This window comes from Diorhabda carinulata, chromosome 8 (assembly GCF_026250575.1).
Source record: "Diorhabda carinulata isolate Delta chromosome 8, icDioCari1.1, whole genome shotgun sequence".
NCBI lineage: Eukaryota > Metazoa > Arthropoda > Insecta > Coleoptera > Chrysomelidae > Diorhabda > Diorhabda carinulata.
The window spans coordinates 15,716,735-15,739,190 of NC_079467.1; the positions used below are offsets into that span (position 1 = coordinate 15,716,735).

Consider the following 22,456-nt stretch of genomic DNA (forward strand, 5'->3'; position numbering starts at 1 on the left):
TAGTTGAATTCAAAGTCAGGGATAGATAGTTTCCATCTATATACTATGACAGTGAATTCGATGTAAGTGGCCATCATTTAAGTCATATTTTCTCCACTTTATTCCGTTGTTTCTTTGTTTGTTTTGTTTGTGAGTGAATGTGCAATAGTGTAACACAATTTTGATTTGAATTGAAGTGAAAGTACTAGACAACCAAGTTCTTTCCAAAATCAAAATATTCACTCAATTCTTCGTTGATTCTATTTTGATAGAAAAAGTTTACCTTAGCTACAATAATACATTGAAATAAGCCCTATAATTTGATGCTCGATATTGAGTCTATCATATTTGATACTCAATGTACATCATGTATTGAGAATGAAATTCGATGCCTTCTCTACTAAATTTTATTAATCTCCATTTGACTACGAAAACTAAACGATGCAGAATGGTAATTTTTAAATATAAAAGGCAAATTTAAGGATTTAATACTTGTAACCTGATACTTTAGTTTAATGAGGAATCAATCATTTTAACGGTAGCTGTGTTGGTACTATGACACTTGATTTTTGGCACTCGATTTGGCGAAAAAAATCTGATTTTTCTCACTTGTACTATATACTATTTATGGAAACGTTAATGTCGAATACATGGATTTTGTTGCAATCTGTTTTTGTTGTATTGTAAATAAATTGTAAATGAAAAGTATCAAATTATTTTTTCAAACAAGAACCTTTTAATTCCTTGATTTCAAAATTGTATTTGTAAGAGTGTGAAATAACATCATTAGTCAATTTTTTCGGTTTTTTTGTTGGATTATGGATTATTTTTTTTGCTACATTTCTGTAAATGATATTTAGCTTGTATTATTATATTTTTTCATTTTATTCGTATAGGAGCTATTTCAGTTTTTCTCTGAGAGACTACTCTCCGGAAGTTTTCTTATATTTCATTAATTATTTTTTTTCTTGGTATTACATATCCTTTTTAAGAAAATTTGTACATTTATTTACTTACATAAAAGAACAGTTTCCTCCTTGAGGTAGAACTGTTTTTTCTTCCCATTTTCTGGTTTTGTTTTGGGCAATAACTAGATGGCGCCCGTAAAGAAAAATTTTTAACATATATTTTTTTGTGAATCACCGTCTTCCCGGTAAGCTGCCGAAAAGGAAAAGCAACTTTTATATAATTTATTAACAAAAATTAACATTGAAGTACTTAAATTCAATGATAGCATAATTCATGACATAAAATATTATGAAAAGATTATATTCATCACAATATCATAAATTTTATTTTCCACTAGAACTCCTAGAGCTCGTAAATTACTATTATCGTATAATCCCATTAGATCACATCGAAACTATCCATTCTCATAGTTCATTACGAATGAGATAAAAGATTCATTTATTTTGACAACTGAGAAATGAACGCTCAGTGATATCCACAGTTGTAAATATGCTTACTATACACAATTTTCAGATGAAACAGTCGGTATTTGTTTCAGATTTCCAAATCGAACTCAAGTGAAGTAACTCTCGTGTCAGTGGAGAGAGAAACGTCAGGTGAATTTAAATGCGAAGTTAGCGCTGATGCACCGCTTTTCCACACCGATATCCAAGTGGCGAAATTGCAAGTTGTAGGTAAGTATTAATTTACAACTGAATAAGTATGCCTCTCTTACGATTTATATATTTATCTTAATTAAATCGACTACAGAATGTTAGACACACAGATTATATGAATTATTTAGAGACACATTGAAAAACTTCACTGAGAAAATAAATAGATAACTTTAAAGTTCTTTCTCGCAATTATATAAATTATACTATACGTCAGAATATTATAAATGATTACTGTCACTAAAGAAGAAGCTGAAAAAAAAGATCATAAATTTTCATGTGGCACACATCAACAAGGAATTTATAGAAAAACCAGCGGAACAAATAGAAGGGAAACCAATGGAAGTTGAGGAAGACATAAACTAGAGCTGGGACAAAATTAGAAAGAACATAGAAGACGCTCCTATGAAGTCGATAGGTACACTCATAGTCGTATACACAACAAAATCAGTAACGCAACTCCACAGCTCTGTCGAAAAATGGAGACAAATATAAGCAAAAGCAAAAAGTTTACTTATCTTCCAAAACGGTACAAACACCAGAAGTTTACAACAGACAGAAACTGATTAGGCACAAAGCTAACTGAAAATTAACATTAGCATTGGGAATTATTTTCGAAAAAATTGTAGGGAGACTTGTACAGTGCCCAAAAATAAATAAGACAGTATTGAACAGAAGTTACTTTACAAATCAAGTAAAATATTATATAAATAGATAAACTACCTATCAGAACTATATGTAGTACAAGTAGGTAATTCTAAGAAAACCAACAAACCGATATCTCTCCTGGATACAACAATTAACTAGTCACAACAATTATCACCCACAAAATGAATTTGATCATAACACTAAAAGACGAGCAGCAAGGATTCAGATCGAAAAGAACCTACGTAGATTGCAAGTTTCTCATGCGAAAACATGTTCAGAATTCCAACGAATATACTAAACACTATTCCTATATTCCAGTCCTAAAAAAAGTGTGTCTAGACAACTGAGTAACATAAATGAGACATCAAAATCCTGTACTACGGCGATGACGCTATGATATGTGTAGAAAATGAAGATGATCTTCTGAATCTTGGATTTGACATAAGTTATGGAAAGGTAGAAAATGTGGACAAGAAAACAGAGCAAATAGGATCGCGTGATGTTTTCAGAACGTAGTGTGGCGAAACAAACGCCACTTAAGGACAAGAAACGAAGATACAAATTTATAAAGCAACTATCAGATCTATAATGACATATACATCAGATACAAGGTCAGATACATCAGAAACGAAACTATTTTTCAAGACCATAGAAATGTAACTTCTCAAGCGTTTCTCGGGATAAAACATCACAAGGCCGAGGAAGAGGCGAAAACATCAGACGATCATGTGATATAGATTACACATGGGTATCATGTGTAAGAAAAAAATAGCAAGGTTTAAATCTCTAACTGGAACACGGATTAGGGGTCGTTCACGAAAGAGGTGGAGTGATAACCTAGAGGCAGGATGACGAAAGATAAATTAACATTTCTCTGGCCTCATTGACGTGGTTCAAGCAAAATGAGGATTTTTTGCATCAATTCATGACTGTAGATTGAATCTAGATCCACCACAACAATGAATAAAAAAAAACAGTTAGGACAGTGGTTTACGCAGAGGAACTTGTTCCAAAGAAGGAAAAGACGGTTTCATCGGCTGGAACAGTTATTATGACCGTTTTTTGAGTAGTCAAGGGATTGAGTTCATCATCTATCTACGAAAACATAGAACAGTAACATTAAAATTTCACGAAAAAATTGCTTGATGATGTGAACGAAGAAATTACGAAAACAACTGCGTATGGATGAAATTCATTTCAAGCTAATGTACTTCCTCATACCACACACCACGCAATTGCAGGTGAGAGATTTGCATTAATCAAGGACGTCATCGCATTTGTGAAAGCTTATTTTGAAAATCGGAAACTTCTCAGATAATTCTCGTGGAACAACTCGTTTACCTGGAAAAATCTTTTCGTAGACGAGTCCTTGGTATTATTCCAAAGATGTTCACCATTTAGAAAGTACATGAAGAACAAAAGGTTCAAGGACGGAGTTGAATTATATATTATAAGAGAGCCCAATGGTACTAATTTGGGAACTTTGATACACAAACGAGCTTTGGATCAAATTACTGTCGATTCGTACTCATATTTTCTATTTTGATCGATTATTGTTATATTGGTCAATGTTATTTGAATATTTCAATAAATATTCACTGCCGATATCAAACAAAGAGAAAAGTTCTATCACGAATTTACAGTTCAGGATTTTCTGGCAAATTTACCAAGTGTATGGTCCTTTTCTAGTGTCCAACAGTGCTTTTCCCGTTGATAAATGGCATGATGTAACCTTTTCTCTTGTTTATCCAAAATCCAAAAATCCAAAATTCTTAGAATAAATCTAGTTGGGTGTATTAAAGATGAATTTTGAGTAATATGTTGCAATCCAAAGCATGATAGGCTACCAACAACTCGCTAATATACTCTTAGAACTTCTCATCCTTATCGTTAGCAACAACTTTTACAAATACTAGACATTTTACAACTGATTTGGTGTCGAATGAAAATAATTTTCAATTAAATTCAATTTTATGTGCAATTATAGAAGATGAACTGTATATTGGCTCTACATTTTCAATATGTTTCTGTCCGAGGCCTAAATATGTTAGCGAAGTCCTCACTTTTTTGAGAGAAACACCAGTGAAATATGTTATAAATCAGCTAAAGTGAATTTAATAGGACAACATAACAGATTTTGAAGGAATATCCAATATATTTGATTTTTTCCAGTTATAACTTCATGTTTCTATAGGCTACTTTTATATTAACAATAAAGACTAAGGAAACAGAAGACAACACAATTCCGTTATGAAGTAAAACTACCTCTGAGCTAGTTTTAGAAGCAGAAGAGAAATTGAGATCGATATTTTAAATTATCTCTCACTACATTTATATATCTTAACAATACACAGTCTCTATCTTGAGAATAGTATACCTGGCGAATTCGTCACGATATAGAAAATGGCTTATTTCAATTTCATGATGTAACAAATGCCGCATTAACGAGACCCTAAGAGCTTTGACTGATGTGAATCGTTAATAGTATGCAGATTTCAATGGTATAGGTAAAGTATCACTATGGTCTCTTAGTTGTATGTAAATTAGAGTAACTCACTGTATGTTATTATGTTATTTTTTATAATCAATATCGAAAAGATAGAAATAGCAGCCCAAAACCGTGATTTTTCCCACAATTACGCAAATTCTTAACATAGATTATGCAACATATATGAAAAATCTAAGGTTAAATTTCCACAAATGTAATAGAAAGCTTCTTATAACACTTATACTCATTGATCAGAATTTGCCAGGTGGCAAATAAAACCATCCAGCAGAGTTCGTGTTGATCAGTGTAAGGAGGTAAATGTTTGCACAAATTTTACTCTTGGAAACTATTTAAGCTCTAGTCACTCCGTATATTTCGTTAATTCTCATAATTCCTTTGATCTATCTATCTAATCACAGGGTATCACACAAAATAATTGGAATAAACCACCAAGTACAGATGAATGAGAATCATTCTTGTGAAAGAAAAACATTGAGATTTAAGAAATTGACTGAACACTTCATACAACATCAACAACAAGTCTACTTAGTGTTGTTTTTGTAATCGTAGAATATACACGATAGGATATCTTTACGACCCGAGAGCTATCATAGAAGTTCATGAGGCTGAAGCTGCTTCCACCAATCACCCAAAGACAGAGACAACTAATAACCCAAGGTCACGTAGAGTAAAACTAAATTTGTAAATAAAAAAGTTAAATCAAACAGCACATGGTGTATGTTCTTGGAAGAAATTAACAAAACTGGTATTGTCTTATTTTGAAAAATGTCCTGTTCTCCAAAATATTTCGTCTCATGTCTTTTGCCGATATCCAGAGAAAGAGATACTTATTAGTTCAACTTTTACGCATTCTTAAGAGTTTCTACATAGACATGTGATTCTAAAAATGAAAATATCATTGCACCATACACACAAAGAAACACATGTGATAACAAACTTGGAACGGTTCATCAGAATATTCCATACGAGTGTTCCAACTTGACAAGAATCTGCTTGAATTGTTTTTCTCTGGAAAAGATTCATTGGTGAAACATTTATTATAAATCGGTAGTTGATTTTTCAAGACTCATTTCACCTTCAGTGTTTGAAGACGGTAACTCGAAACCCCCAACAGATAGTGTAATCATAGTATAAACAGTGTGTTCAGTATGAATATCACCAACATTCCCAGAAATTCCAAACTTATTTATCAAATCAATACGAATAATTATCAATCTGTATAAACGTATATAAAAGATAATTTACAGTATAACGTGAGTAGACGCTATAGATTGAAACATTTGTAACTGAAAGAAGGTGGGTGCGATTCTCAACCTCTCTACCTTAATTACACAACCGCTTGTTTATTAATTGAACTGCATATACTAGCAACAGTTTCCTTCAATTGTAATTACTCCAACTTGCTTTAAATTAAACTGTATAAAGTACGTCGTTGTTAATTTCGATACTCATGATAATACTTGAATTGAAAGTTTCAAGATAAATGTCCAGATATTCAATCAATAAAGAATGATTTTACTCAAAATTCGATTTGAAATGATCGATATTGCATCATAAAAAAATTATTATTTTAAGAGGCTGTTACGAAGTAGCAATCATATGAACATTTCTAAAGATTATTGCACGTTCATTGATGTAATTTTGCAATGGTCAATAGTCAAAACCTACTTCATTGCACGCCTGATTTTAACAGGTTAAGCTCAGATTAGAAAGTAGTTTTTTTACTTAGCGATCAAATTATATATTCTTGTGATCATGATGATTTTAACTTTATTATTATTATTATCTGTATTTACATGTCTATAGGACCAAGAACAGAATAGAGGTCTCTTTGGGTTAAGTTTTTTACTTTTCATGGTTTTCTGTCAGTGGATTTCCAAGTATTACAGTAAGTGTTTAACAATGGATGCTGGGCAGTTGGCGCCTACTGCTGTTGTTGCGAAAATCTCGTAAAATAGGGAGCACCATCGTAATGAGGAAATTTTACAAAAACTAAGAATTATGTATCCTTTTACGTAATCAACGCACTTTTTTCTAAAAATTATTTGTTACAATATAAGACGAATTCCTCGCGCGAATTATCAGCGCTATCGAATGGCATGTGAAATTGACATTTTTATATTGCCTACAAAACACGCCGATCAGCTGTAATAGATTGAGAGATATGACGATATCAGATCTAAACGTACAGCATCGACTATATTGACATTTCACACCAAATGTCAAGCTACAACACTGTCTTACGTCGCATCTTATTGTATTATTGTATAGTATTACATATATTATAATTATTATTGAGCTTATGGACACAAAAATGCCAATTGGGGAGTGCTAAAACTCGTGACGATTTTCAATCCGTTGAACTAAAGATGCGCCAACTCGATACGGAGATTTTGCAGGTAAACGAAGGTAATTTATAACACTCCATGTAACATAATAATTCACAATTGCAATTAGTTGAAATTCTACCTTCAATATTACCACCATCTCCTCGATTATCCTCTAACGCATAAAGTGACACCACTTATATTTGATTCAACATTTGTTTCCACGCTTGCCTGTGCTGTGCAATTTTTTTGACATGATGCACTCTGATATTCATTAGGTGTTCTGTTTGATCTACCCATCTAGCTGGAGATCTGCCTCCTGGGCGTTTACCTTCTACTTTCCCTTCTATGATTAATCGTTCCATTCTTCTAGCTATATGTACCAGGTATATATATGCGGTTTTTTCTGGCTAGCAGCCTTGTACGTGGACCAATTGCTTGTAATTCGGATACGTTGGTTCTATCCATGATAGAGTAGTCTATAAACCTACATTTCGAACGCCTCCATTCGGTTTTTATCTGCTTTATTTAAAGTGAATGTTTCCGCTGCCTACGTTTCAATGAGGAATATGAGAGCATCAACTAGACGGTATTCATTATTTTTGTGATAGATTATTTGTCTTTCCAGCTTTTTTTGAGCGGTTGTCAAATTATGCGGCATGTAATTATTCCAATTATGGGTAGAAAAGGCTTTCTACCACCAAGTAAAAAAGTGAAGGCCCTTATGAATGCGAAAACATTTACAACCGGAAAATATCACGAAGTTTGAAAGTTTCTGAAGCTAGTTTGAGAAGCTAGAAAAAGAAAATTGAGGCAGAGGAAGAAAAAAAAGTAAAGATGAAGTAGATAATTTTCACTCCATGCATGGAGAGATGTTTGGAGAAAATTTGTCTAGAAAATAGAGTTGCTACCACAAAGGTGATAAGCTCCAGGATGGTAGGGTGATTGCTTCTAAACATAGTATTTGAAGAAAATTGAGAAAAATAGATTTTAAGGCTTGTCGTCCCGCCAGGAACCCAGAAATTTGATAAAAAATTGATACATTATCATTTTCAGTTAAATAAAGCAAAGAAACATGAGAGTTTATATATTTTTTTTTTATTTTTGACTGGACTGCTTCAACACATTCGAAATTTTGCAAAATAAAGCTTTATTTGTGCGTTGTCGTAATGAAGAAAAGTATCATTCTAACTATGTCGTTCCAACGGTTAAACATCCCACCAAAGTGATGATTTGGCCAATCAATTTAAAACAATAAAACGGAACAATATCACTCGGTAATTAATATTCTACATGAAATCTTGCAGTGCGTCTAATAATTTGGCCATGGACTATAGGTTTTTGTCTACTATCAACAACTATCAAATATAAATATTGTAACATTCCAAATTTGGACTTCTTCACTTACTTTTGTAATTTATAGAAATAATATGAACTTAACTGTCTCAATGAGCACCTTATTTTCCAGTTAATTCATAATCAACCACTTCACGTTTCCATCTAAAATAAATAAAAAACTCGTTACAAATTGGTTGTTGTGCAATTTTCCTTTTGGAAACCAGTACATAATTACGTAGTTTTAATTAAGTATTGTACAAAATAACAAATGTACAACATAGTTACGAGCCCTAGAGCGGTTTTCGAGAATGTTATTATAAAACATTTACTATAAACTGAACACCACCTAGTTGAATTTGATGCATATTCATTTTCATTATAGTACCGCATCGAGTATTGAAAATTAACAAGCGAAGGGGTTTTCATTTTCTCAACCAATATATACCATGACTAAACGAGAAGAAGTTCTATAAAATGGAAACGTAAGCTTATTTTGAGTTCAACAAGTATGCTATTTCATCTATAATGACACCTATAAAGATGTTTGGAAATAGATGTCTATATACATTTTTTTGTGATAATTATGTCTGAGCGAGAGATATGGATTGATATGAAAAACAGTGGAAGGAAAACCTTATTTTAGATCGAGTAATTTTGGTCTGTATTGGGACGAATGAATGTCATGGATTAGAATCCATTTTGGAATTATGAGCGTATGGATATTCTAGATATAACTTTAACAAATCTGCAATTTCTTATCAATTTAATTGACATTATATCTCCATTACTTATTTGTTTCAACTGCATCAAGAATATACCCTAAATCACTTTTTTTTGGAAAATGCGGTATTGTACACTCTCATTTTTGAGTATATATATATATTTTGCATATAAATTGTCTCTTTAAGAAATGCTTTTTATCAAAGAATGGTTGTAGTGTTGAGTAAAATAGTAACTGATGGTCATTTCTTTTAGTTGAATTAAACAATAAGGCGTCAGGCGACTGGCGACGTCATCTACATATTTTTTGCATTGTTATACTTCAATACTTCTGTGGAATTGCAGTATATCTTCTTGTCTTGGTGTAACCGCATGTAACCAATAATGACTAAACAAGTGATTTTAAAAGACAAGTCAATTGATAAACATTAGCTGACTACAATTTTTTAAAAACTTTTTACCGTTTATTGATCCATTGACTTCGACGAAAAACTTGACTCATGAGAGAAAAGTTAGCCTTACGAAGGTTGAGTGATATTTTAAATACAATAATCAAATTCTTTAAGAAATTCTGCGCATTTTTCATTCCATTAAGTTCAGTCTAGCTCTTCAAATTAGAGAGGGAAGACCTTTTTATGAGTAAATAACTATTAGTCCAGTTCTGCTTACGCTATTTATATCAATTTGATGTTGATTGAGAGAAATTCTGTCCAGTTATACATATGAATTCTAATCAATTTAATTCGAGACGTGGGTGCTGAAAAGTGTTATTTCATATATTTTAGAAATTGTGACTCCTCTCTACACATTTGATTCGAAACATCCAAGTTTGAGTTAATCTCTTGAAAGTGAACTGAACCGCATGTCGATTTTTTTTTCTGAGATATCTTAAGAAATGTGTAAGTGCAGAGAATTTTTCTTCAAATGTCTATTAGGTTGGTTCGCCTAAACGTAAATTATTTTTTTTTCTGGATGAAAAGTTTTTACATTGGCATACTTACAATAATTGGAACTGTTCTAATAATAATCTTATTACAGCCACTAGATGGCGTAGGCGTTCAAAATGTCATCCATCATTTTCTATACATGAAATCAGTCGTTGACGGGTGGATAGGACGGCAGTTCCAATGTCTGTCATTGAAATACTTGCGTCGTATTATTTCAATCATACCATCACTTGTCGTAGGTCTATTGTTGTGAACAATATCTTATAACTTGTCTACAAAATTCCAATTTCATTTCCGTTACATCCATAGATGGGTAACCCTGTAAATATTCCCGCTCTACGGCAACAACAACTCAAAATGTAATAAGCGGTTGCACCTGCATTATTTCCCTAAATGTATGTTCACTATGTCACTATCATATTTCCAGCTAGTAAATGAGGTTAGCAGGAATTAGCGTTAGCCATTTCGTGAATTTGACATTACAGCAACATTGGAAGTGATCTTTGGCAATGAACAGGAGCAATCAATTATGTTTACCACACAAACAAGGTGATTTATCATATATTATGAGAGGTCGTCAGAGTTTGTTTTGAGTATTGTAAAGTATTCCGGAATGAATCGTAAAATTTTTTTGTACGTAACTTGTTACGGGGGAGATATAAAACTGTAGTTATCAAAATTAAATTCAGCTTAGGAACATGCTAGATTGTCTAAAATTTCAACAGAAACTGAATCACTGAAACTAAGGTGTATTTATATTGAATACACTGTTTACACTAACACTCACAATTACTGTCTGACGCACGTTTCGATAACCACGTTATCGTCTTCAGAGACTGAACTTGTCTTACCTGTTTTATATTGAATTTTCTCACCAAAAACCTTCTCCCGCAAAAATTGATTCCAGCGGGAAAAAATCTTTGTCGGGAATATTCATGTTCCTTCTTTGATTTCTAAACTAAAGAGTAGGCTGTAAGGAATTGGCCCTTTGTCTCTATTTAAGCTATCTTACATCTAGCAATTTCAATGCTCTCAAATGCATCCAACAATTTATTATTGGATACATTTTTTAACAATTTTACATTATTAATATTTATGTCATGATTGTGACCGGCGTGATCGGTAATACCTGATTTTCTGGAGCGTTCATATATCAAATGAGCTATGTGCTCTTTAAACCGGACAATAACGGATCTCTTGGTCTGTCCAAAATACTTTCTATCTATAGATACAATAAAAAATGAGATGCTTACCCAAATTTAAACTACAAGTATAGGAATTTAAGACAACCTCAAACATCGCATTCCAGATTTTGTGTCAATTACTATAGAGGTGAATGATTAAATCATTAAAATTCCATTTTAAATTGCCACGTTTTTGGAAGTAAGAAATCTGTATAAATGTCATTGTTTCTGAAGAAGTTTCTTGCCAATGCTGGTAGTTATTTGCTGACGCTTGAGCAGCATCAAGGCTGGGATTATAGGAAAATCGTCGAGGAAAATATTTTACAGAATCATTAACAATAAAATGAAAAGTATCAGGTAAATCATTGATGGTCGGCAATCTACTTCAACTCCAAGTACTTCCATTATTGGAAAATTATCTAGTTAGCAGCACAACCATGTCAATATCAATATTCAAAATGGAATAACCAAGAAAAAGCATTTCGGGAGAAATAACTGTTGAAAAGTTGTTAACTTTATTTAAATCTTTCAGCTCAATTTTCAGTTGTTATGATTAAAAAATTGAAGATAAAATATTCCGTATATAATTTCTCCAAAAATATTTTTGAGAAAAAAATTTTGTCGCCATATTTTCCTCTATCAGAATATATCTCAACTCTTAACTAGTTCTCAGTATGAATTAGTGCTTCCATTAATAAGAGCTATCATAATTATGTTGTATGTATATTTTATGAACATATTTATCAAAATAAAAAAGCCGTCGCCATATCGGCGCTAGAGACTAGTGCATTCTTTACCGCTAGCAATCAGTAAATATTAACAAAATCTCAATTTCTAAAAGAAAATTTTCATAGAAAATAATATGAGAAAAATAGCAATGATTCCATTTATTCCATAATTTTGTTCCCATTACTTCTTGACAATTCTCATAATAATTTGTTTACGAAATGAAAAAAGATCTGAAATGACAAGAATTGGCGTCTATTGTTATTTGATGTTAATCGATGTCAATTCAAGAGGTCATTTGGCCAATGGGATTAGTGGGATCATATTTTGGTTAGTTCTAGTAATTTTTTTTGATAAAGCCCAACATTTCTTCTGTTTCGGTACATCGACAGCTATACAGGAATTGAATGCAACAAACCCGAGCGCATCCCCATTCATATAGAAATATGAGCAGATACAGTATTCATATTAACTAGAATGAACAACTCATTTTTACTTTCATTTTCGTTTACTGTAATTATTTAATTCAGGTACTGCAGGTTTCATATACGAATTTTCAATATAAACATATGTCTAACGTATACTCGTCAAAAGTTATTTTCGATGTTGGAAAATACTTTTCTAATAAAACTCACATCAGGGCTCGAACTTGGCGTAAAATACACAATAATAAAACTTATCCCTCTATCTCTTTTTTTCTTGTAATTTCAACCACAGTATATATGGAATTTTTAATTCTTTTAATCTACTAAAATAGTGGATCTTTCGCCTCATGTCGTCCACCTACGTGGGATATCAATTTTGACTCCCTTGTAATTTCTAAAGATAACTGAGATTTGATTGAAACGTCAAGTAGTAGGGTGTAGACTTAGAAATCATTCCAGGTGGTTAAACTATCAATGCCGAGGTACAGACAGTTGATGCGAATGTATGAATTCTTATTGGAGAAAATCTCCAGCTTTAGCTAACCGAAAGAAGGTTCTCTTACAAGACAATGCTAAGCCGTGTGAATCTATGCAGTACCTGCGCTACATATGTATTTGCTTCAAAAGTACACAATCTATGCAACATATGTTTCAAGAAGACACCACGTTTTTTAGTATTTGTTTGGCAACCACCAGTACACATAGTAGGCATTTCAAAAAGTGCGGTACATCGCATATCAACTGAAAATATGAACATGAGCAAGATGTGCGCAAGGTGGGTGCCGCGTCTCCGCAAAAATGTTTCCATCGAGAGTTTCACGACACAGCCATGGATGGAACGTTGTCCATCACAGTACAACCGAAACAAAAGAGCAATCAAAACAATGGACTGTAAAGAGAGAATTGGCTCTAAAAAATGCAAAGACTATTCTATATGCAGGCAAGATTTTTTTGCGATGCGCTTGGGATAAAAGGCTTATTTCCATTAAGATTAAATGGGATGGCTTCGAGTTTTTGATGATTAACCATGATAATTAGTAAATAAAAAAAACAACTTTTCTACAAAAATAATAAAAGATTGGTAATATTTTTGGAAAATAAAATCGATAAAATGTGGCGTTTAATCACGTGACATTAAACACCAATCAGAAAAGCGTGACGTTACACCTCGCGAAACGCTATGTTGTAGCTGTCATTTTCGTATAAATTGACGTCGTTATGCATGACAAATTTTTTGCAATGAACACCTACTTTTGTAGTCCGTAGTGTTAGAGCTTATATGTAAGTATTTTGTGAAGAACAAACAAACTCTCATTTAATTAGCAGTTACCAGTTAGAGAGTCGCATTCACCAAATGTGGAATGAAAATACTTATCTGATTTTGAGGTTAGCGAATACAAAGTTTCAATAACTTTAACTTAATTAAGTCGTAACATTTTATATGTTATGTGTGGTATATTATAGTAGATTTTGCAAAATTCCTTTTACTTTACATTTATGAATAGGTACTTACATCAAAATGATCTTCACAGAAATAATTTGTGGAATTAGTTGATAAATTAAAAGCATCTTGCCTCCTTGCAATTTTTAACCATTTTCTTCGTATTTCTTGGTTGTTTAGAACGTGTATGAATAACTTGTCTAGCGTTTTTATCGTTTTAATTTCACATTGGGGCACTATACAGTATTTATAATACGAGTTATTTATTATTTATTAAAAAACACATTTAAATGTCAATAACAAACGCAGCTGTTTCGCGAGGTGTGACATCATTCAAGACGCCATGACAGTCTTGGCCTTTTTGGCGGTCAATTTCAAAATCATTTCTAAAAACTCAAAATACTAACGTGAAATATCTATTTTTCTTAAAATAATATATTTTTGGGATGAAATAGATGCTAAGCTATAGTTTTAAACTAATTTCCAAATTTTGTCTAGTAGCCTATTGCCACTGACTACTATTATGTGTACTTATTGCAACGTTTGAGCTAGAAATCATGCAAAACTGGTCGCATTTGACTAAGAAGAAACTGTTATCTCATCAAGACAATGCACCAGCTCATACATCCGTTATCGCAAGGGCCAAAATTAATGAACTAAAGCTTAAATTGCTATCTCATCAACCCTGTTTGCAAGATTTAGCTTCCTTGAATTATACTTTATTACCAGAGTTACAAAAATGGCTCGGTGGTCAAGAATTTTTAACCAATGAAAAGGTGATGTTGGCAGTTAATGGCTATTTTGAGGAGCTTGACGTTTTTTGTCATGAAATGAATAATGAACTCATTGAAAATCGCTAAAAAAAGTAATTGGAACTAAAAGGAGATCACGTTGAAAAACAAATATATTTTCTTCCTGATGTTTCTGTTTTCTTTGGTGGGCCAGGTACTTCTGGGATCAGATTTCCTGTACTTGCAAATTTTCCTTAAAAGCAATATTAATGAAGACATCGGTGAAGGTCCAATAGTTTGAATTGAATTTGAAAAATTCTAAATTTTAACTGGACGACCTAGGACAACTTAGAACGACTAAATCAGTGGCGTAACATGAATAAATCTTGACTAGACTAGAAAGAGATAGAGAGACTACTTGTTTGGCCGTGAAAGTAAAAAAATATGTAAAAGGACTCATGTCAAACCTTTCTTTCAAGTCAGTACAAGATTCGATTCAATAATTAATTGGCTGTTTTTAATAACTTCGATAAGAGCTCTCAATTCTTTTATCGCTTTTGATTCTTTCACAAGAAACAATTTCAATTGTTTTATAGGAATTGGGAATAATTTCTGAACGTTGCGTGTCATGATACTAAAGAACTGGTATTGAACTCCTACTATATGTAGCATTTAGTCCGTATCTTATTTTTTCATTCAAATCTCTAGCGAAATTCTTGTGTAGGAAAAAATTTGATGCAAGAGAGATGTTGCAAATGCAGTGCGAAAACTTTTTGCATCAAAAAATACTTCTGCTAAAGTCTTAGAGAGCTTGCTGAACGTTGGGATAGAACCATATAATACGATGAGCTATTTTTCGAATATCAAAGCATTCTTTTTGTGTGATTATTAAATGAATGAAGTGAACATTGGAAATTAAATTGACGTGATATTTTACGTTGTTGATGACATTAATACTAACCTTAGTAGTTCTGCATTTTATGAATAAGTTCAAGAGAGATTTCAAATGTTGTGTATGATTTTTTATACATATCTACAAATCTCTCAATGGAACGTTTGAGAACAATATTTTTTCCACGACTCATGACGTACCCATTAACAATACCCATCAATCACTGCTTCCATATGCTTCCCTGATTTAGCTCTGATATGTAATACATTTTACTGCTACAAGATATCGGTTTTTGAAATTTCATGATGTAAACCACTAAATATTTCAAATAAAGCTTTGTATACATAAGAAAAATTTAAAGAAGTGATCTTTCCTAGACCAGATTTGAACCCAGGACCAACAGTTGAAAGGAACGGAGCATTTACAATGGAAAGTACTTGTCAGATATATTGTATTGATTGGTAATTTATAGAACCAATTAAAAATGGATATAGAAAATGAATTTTAACACTACCAGAAGTTACCTCATTAAATTCATTGCCTTAAAAGTCGTGGAAAATGTATAATATCGCCTATAAATTTTTTCTTAACTGACTAAATCCATCATATTGTAGAACTAGATACATAATATTTGTTACAACTATTGTTTGGTAATCATTATCATATAAAAGCGATTATTATAATTTCCAATAAATTGCACCTTTGAAATATTAAATCAAACTTATCGATGGAAACAAAATAATAATTATCATATTTGTTTTATTTTTTCAGACATTCCAGAAGACAAACCCGTATTAAGAGTGGAGGTTCAAAAAATAGCTCCAGGTGCATATCTGAGAGCAAACTGTTCGACACCACCTTCGTATCCTACAGCAAATGTAACTTGGGTACTCAACAATAAAGTGGTGAGTTGCTTTAATGATTCAGGGAAAAGAAAATCGATTTAAATTGCTTTCAATTCAGTCAGAAGTTAGTTAAAACATTATAAGAATGTATAATTTCATAAAAAGTTTGCAAAAGTTTTTTGGTGAAAGCAGTGAGGATAAAGAAACAAACTCACCAACCTCTTTTATATTCAATTTATTTGGCAATGCATTTAGAAAATTAATGTTTCAGTGCAAATAAAGAATTTAATGATTCCAAATTTAGTTAATTTCAAATTATCGAAAGAACTTTCTTAAAATATGCTAATATCTAATAATATATTCTTGTGTCTATACTGTTTCCTGTTTCCTAACAAATTTCAAACCACGAAAGTTTAATTCAAAGTTATTCATTAAGTTTGATTTAATCTGTTTAATAAACGATCTATTGAATGCAACGTTTCTGAGGATTGGAAAAAGTGAGAACACCCGTTGCTAAGGTGGATTTCGTGTAGATAATATACAAGTTTTGCAGAAAGGTATTATGGATACTATTCTTCAATAATTATTTAATAGAATTTATTAAACTTAGGTCGTTCAATGTAAAGTCCCTGTTTAGGAAAGTCTGGACACGAGCGGTCGTTCACGCGTTTCCATATACCATTTTCTTCCATGATTGGTATCATTTTTGGAACCGGGATAGCTGCATGAGGGTATTTTGAAAAACCTTTCACATTCAACAAAATTGAATACTCGATTTTCGTATCTGCAAAATACTACAAAATACACCCAAATACAATGTAAGCAAATGCATGTCTGGGCTGATTTGTTTACATACGCGAGACCACATGACAGGAGAGACCGACTCCGTGCACAAGCGCGGTTGCCATTAATTTCTTGAAAGTGAATAGAAAAGTATACCATTTATGTAATATTCCTATATGGAGAGTTGGTATGGGAAAAAAAACGTCTCTAGGTTACAGTGCGGACAATATTCATTTTCTCTTTCGTTCGAGACACTTTATCTATAGTACGCATGCCTGAGAATGCGCAGAACCGAGCAGGAACCTCGGAGGATAAAGAAATCGTTGCCATTCTGTCTTCCTTAGTCGGAACAGCTTTCACTGTCCTTATATAAGTATTACATATGAAAAGTACACAGAGCTCTCTTTCTTTCATATGGGGGTTATAGCTCGTGTCCAGACTTTCCTATACAGGAGCCTCACCAACGGAATACGTTACTTTGTGAATTTTGGTTTCAAATTTTAAAATTAAGAAATTGATCTATAATTTCAAGAATACTTATTCTAAATTCGAAATAATGAACAGAAATGCTGAAAACGTAGCTAGACTGAGCTAAGTGTTGTATGCTGAAGTAGGAGAAAGAAAAAATCAGAGGATATCTCTTGGATTTTCTTATACTTAGTGACAGGTATTGATACATATATACGAAAAACTCCTAGGATGCTAAATAAGCATTATATGAGCGAGTATTCAGTAAGAGCTAGCCCAGTTAAGTATGATAGATACATTTAGAAATTGAAGTTGAGAGGTGGAGTTATTACCAGGTGTTATTATTCAACAGACCTACGATAATGGATTGGAACTTTATTCATGAACCTCTAGCATACGAATGCGCAATTGAAGTGTTATGGCGTCTAAGAAGCAATAATTAGACGTTCGGCCATTTCAAAGTACTTGAGCAAGTGATTATGGTTTTGTACAGCAAGGAAATCGAGCCATATGTGTAATATGTCGGTAAAACATAGTATTCAAAATATCCATCTTTTAACGTCATTTTAAATCAAAAAGGTATGAAGATATGAATGTATATTAGGGTATCATATACACTGCGACACTATACAGCTCCTCCTATTCTTAGAGTGTTCATGGTTTGAAAATAATACGGAATACCATTCAATAAGGAGAGTGTGCCGGTGCGTTCTTAGATTCCTTACCCACTGACGGTGCGCGTGCCAGCACGCTCCCCTTTTCCTTCACTACTGTCAGAGAGCGTGCCAACGCACTCATTTCCCTTCACTTTACAACTCGACACCAAACTATCCGTTGCAACCAAAGGAGTCAGCTTTGTACTCCCGTGATTCTCGAAGTGAATAATAGTGAAACAGTGAATAATACGCCGTTCACCGTTTTAAAATCGAACAAGTGAAGGTGTGCCTTTTTTAAATAGAATTATGGGCAAGTGAAACACATTTTTCGTAGATTTTACTTTTGTTATAGCTATTAATTGTTAAATTCCACCTGTATATGAGTAAAGTCATGTTGAAAAACAAATATAACAACTAAGTAACTAAATCGCTAGCATAAGTTGACATTTTTTCCAATTAAAAATATTTAATTTCAACATTTCGTTCAGTCTATTTTATAGAACTATTTTTGCTTAATAACTTCGCAAGTTGTATATAAAGTTTCTTGTAAATTGGACCAAACATTTATTTTTGAGGCCATTTTTAGAATTATCATAGAAATATCATTTTTAAATTCTTTGTTTTTTTTTAGTCATTTTTCATGTTTTGGGATAGATTTCTCCATAAAACTTCAATAGATCAATAAACTTCCCTTGTGCTTAATTGACTGTTCCATAAACTATCACAAAAATATGGAGTTGTAATTGTAGTACATAAGTGTATTGTTACTGTTAATTGTAAATATAATTTTAATTTAATTTATATAAATTTTCTTATGTTAATTTTAGTAAATAAGTAAGTTATCGAAAAATTGTACATATAATAAACGTTTTATAGAAAAAATGTTAAAGGTTGTTTATTTATTATATTTCCTACAACAACTTTATGTGATTGAGAATAAAAAAGGTGAAATATGTATATTATTTTAAGTAATCGTTAACGTAATTAATATACACAATTACATTCTTTGAAAATGACTTTTTTTTTATTGTTAGTTTAATTTCGCGGTTTTCGAGCCAATAACGAATTAGTTACAAGGTAAGTCACGAAGTTAAGCTACCCGCTACACAGGTGAACTGATCCCTTTACCACTGACGGAGAGCGTGCTGAGACGCACTCGCTTAATTATCGGAATTAGGACCTTGGGACTTTTTTAATTCAAATTAATGTTAGATCTAATAATTATCAAGAAACGTCTCCGTCAGAGCCAAAGGTTTATCTAAACTAGGCCCGTACTCAGTGATAATATGTAAAAATGGTTGCCCTATTGAATGGGCAGTTACTCAGTATACAAACTAGACAACATTTTTCACAAAAATTAGTCAAGTGAAAGATCAAGCAGCTTCAAAGTGTTGTAAAAAGGAAAGCCCTTCAATGATAGCGAATTTATGGAGCAAACTGAAAAGTGCCGATATTCTATAATTTCCCAAATTAAATATATACCAGCATTAACGCGAACTATCGAAAAAAGATTTATTAAAATGGAAGCAAATGTAAATAAACAATAGATTGCTGATCTTTCCGCTATCACTCCAAGTAACGACAAGAGGAGAAGATAAAGTATCAAAATTCATCAAGCATTTTGAGAAACGAGGAATAGACTAAGTTTCTTTTATGTAACAATAGATTGCGCAGCCGCTGTGATTGAGATATATAAGGAATTTGAATCTCTGCATACTGCATGATTTAGTCGAGCACTCGAATTTCCATTGTATTATTATATGGATGAAGATCTTAAGTGGAAAATTGAAGTTGATCATAAATATTTCTGCAAAAGTTGATGTGAACTACACTGCTGCATTAACTCACAGACAATTCAGGTAATTTTTACAGGAAATGGAAAGTGCTTCCATCACACAGCAATAAACACTGGCTCATCCTCGATAAATTACTTCATAGATTTGTGGAATATTTGCGAGAAATCAGGCTACTCTTGATGATACAAAATCAAGCTCAAGTCTTTCCTGAACTTGATAATAGAGAATGATTTAATAGTTCTTTTCCCTGATTAATAGTACAAATCATCTCGGCGAACTAAACATCATGTTTAAATGTTCGATATTCGTATGATGGTTGGTTTGAAATGAAAATATGTATATATTCGAGACTCTACTTTTCATGCATGTGCGGAAATATTGAGAATATATGTTGGAGAAAGAGGTTAAGATTATAATTAACATGGTCACATATTTTCCATCTTGATAAGATGAGACTTAATGTATGTTACTAGCATTATTTTCAATGATAATCTTTTCGCATGGAAATTCAAGAATTTGATCCTCAGCATATTGAGGAGCTCCGAGTTTGTCAAATCATGAAAAGTTTTGGATATATAAAACGAACAAAATTGTGAATGGTTAAGCTAGTTTGATACTTAAATCAATTTGCTGTTCCGAGACTTGATGCAAAAAATTCGGTAGTGAGTGGATGACGTGAAAATAATGCCGTGACATACAAAAAATTTTCTCATATAACCGCTCGTTTCTGAGTTATAGGCCTTCAAACTACGAAACTAGAACTTATATTTAGGTATAAACTATCTGAAGGGTAGATGCGGCTCTGTCCAATGGTTTACAATCCTTAACTCTTACAGAGACAACCTGTACCATCTAAAAATAGTAAACATAAATTTTTCAATCGATTTTATAACACAAATGTACTCTATGTTTAACTCGATAAAATTTATGGCTTAAGAGATATGTAGATTTTTAGTACGTTGTGTATGCCACGGAAACTGTTCGCCATTAAGAGACATTCTGAACAAAAATTATCATAAATTGTGATTATTTATTGAAAATAATCACAATCAAACATTTCCTGGATAAACATTCGTACTATCAGAGATTACTAGCATGAGGGAAAACTTAAAAGAGATCAATAATTTTTTTCTATATAGTAGGCTACAGTCAAATAAGCTATTACATTATATTTAAAAATTGCAAGTGACTCAATTTGTTAATGTCAGTTTGCTATTAATCTTCCCGAAATCTGTCATCAATATTTATCACATCGTATTTAAAGTTCCAATATGGTAGATTTTACCTTCAGTGAATATGTTGATATGCTTTTGATGTATGATTTGGCATTTGGTAATTCGTCAGAAGCAACAAAGTTGTCTACTGAAGATCAAGCATCGAATAACATCAAAAGATTGATCAAAAAAAGCTTGTATCATTTCTGTTTGGATATTAAATACTCACTACACATAAATTTGGGTTTTCAAGTAACAGATGCAGAAAAGAAGCTATATTGTCTCTCATAAATAATGTTTACTCCAGGCTAAACAACCAACATTCCTCTGCAACAACTTTCTGTGATTTTCCTAAGGCTTTCGATTGTGTAAATCGTGATATTACTCGCGTGGTTCAAATAATACTTCACCAATAAAAATCGGCTTGTAAGGATTGATGTCTTTTTGCAAGTCAGTGGAATGTGGAGTGCCTCAAGATCCAGTAATAGGCCATATTTCTTTTGATCAACGACGTTTACACACTGGTTGATATTGATTCTCAATACAAATTATGACATGTTTTAGGATTGCCGTATATTTAATTCTATTATTTGGTTTGATTTTGACAATGTTCATATGTAATATATATTACATAGAAATATTTTCACATATATAGTTCAAAAATAAATATCTGTATTCATTATAGTTGACGGGTGTATACTGTTTTTATTTTATCTATTTAGTAATTTATGTATTTGTTTTTAACGTATTCACAAGGTCTAGTGTAGAAATTGTGAACAATTTTTTGACAATAAAATGAATATTAGAAAATAAGTGATGAGTCTATAAGCCAAAGGTGGAGAAAAACTGATAATAATGGACAGAAGAATATTTAGAAGCATCCGAGAACTAAAAAAACTGCAAGGATATGGATATCCAACATATGAACCTCCGCTTTGAAAAAATAATAAAGAGGAGTGAGAATAAATAGACCAAAACCTATATGGAAGGACTAAATAAAGAGACTTGAAAGTTTTGAGGACTGCAAATTGAAAGAAAAGACTGAGGACAAAAAAATTGTGGCTAAACAGGGTACGCAAGATATAAAACTACGCTACTTTGTAGCAGATATAAGTAAAAACAAAATCCGGATCGAACAACCGCAGTAAACTGATCAGAAGGGCCCTTTAAGACGGACTCTTTCGAGGAAGTAAAGAGTCAATCTC

General features: G+C 32.3%; 1 protein-coding gene across 1 annotated transcript in view; it reads left to right on the top strand.

Annotated features, from left to right (window-relative positions):
- The window catches only part of LOC130897229 (uncharacterized), a 227,348-nt gene that overhangs the window by 197,388 nt on the left and 7,504 nt on the right, over nucleotides 1–22,456 (top strand). The window contains exons 4-5 of the mRNA XM_057805982.1: nucleotides 1,487–1,622; nucleotides 16,261–16,394. Of these exons, the coding sequence (XP_057661965.1) occupies nucleotides 1,487–1,622; nucleotides 16,261–16,394 (270 nt within the window). The remainder of the gene's footprint in view (nucleotides 1–1,486; nucleotides 1,623–16,260; nucleotides 16,395–22,456) is intronic.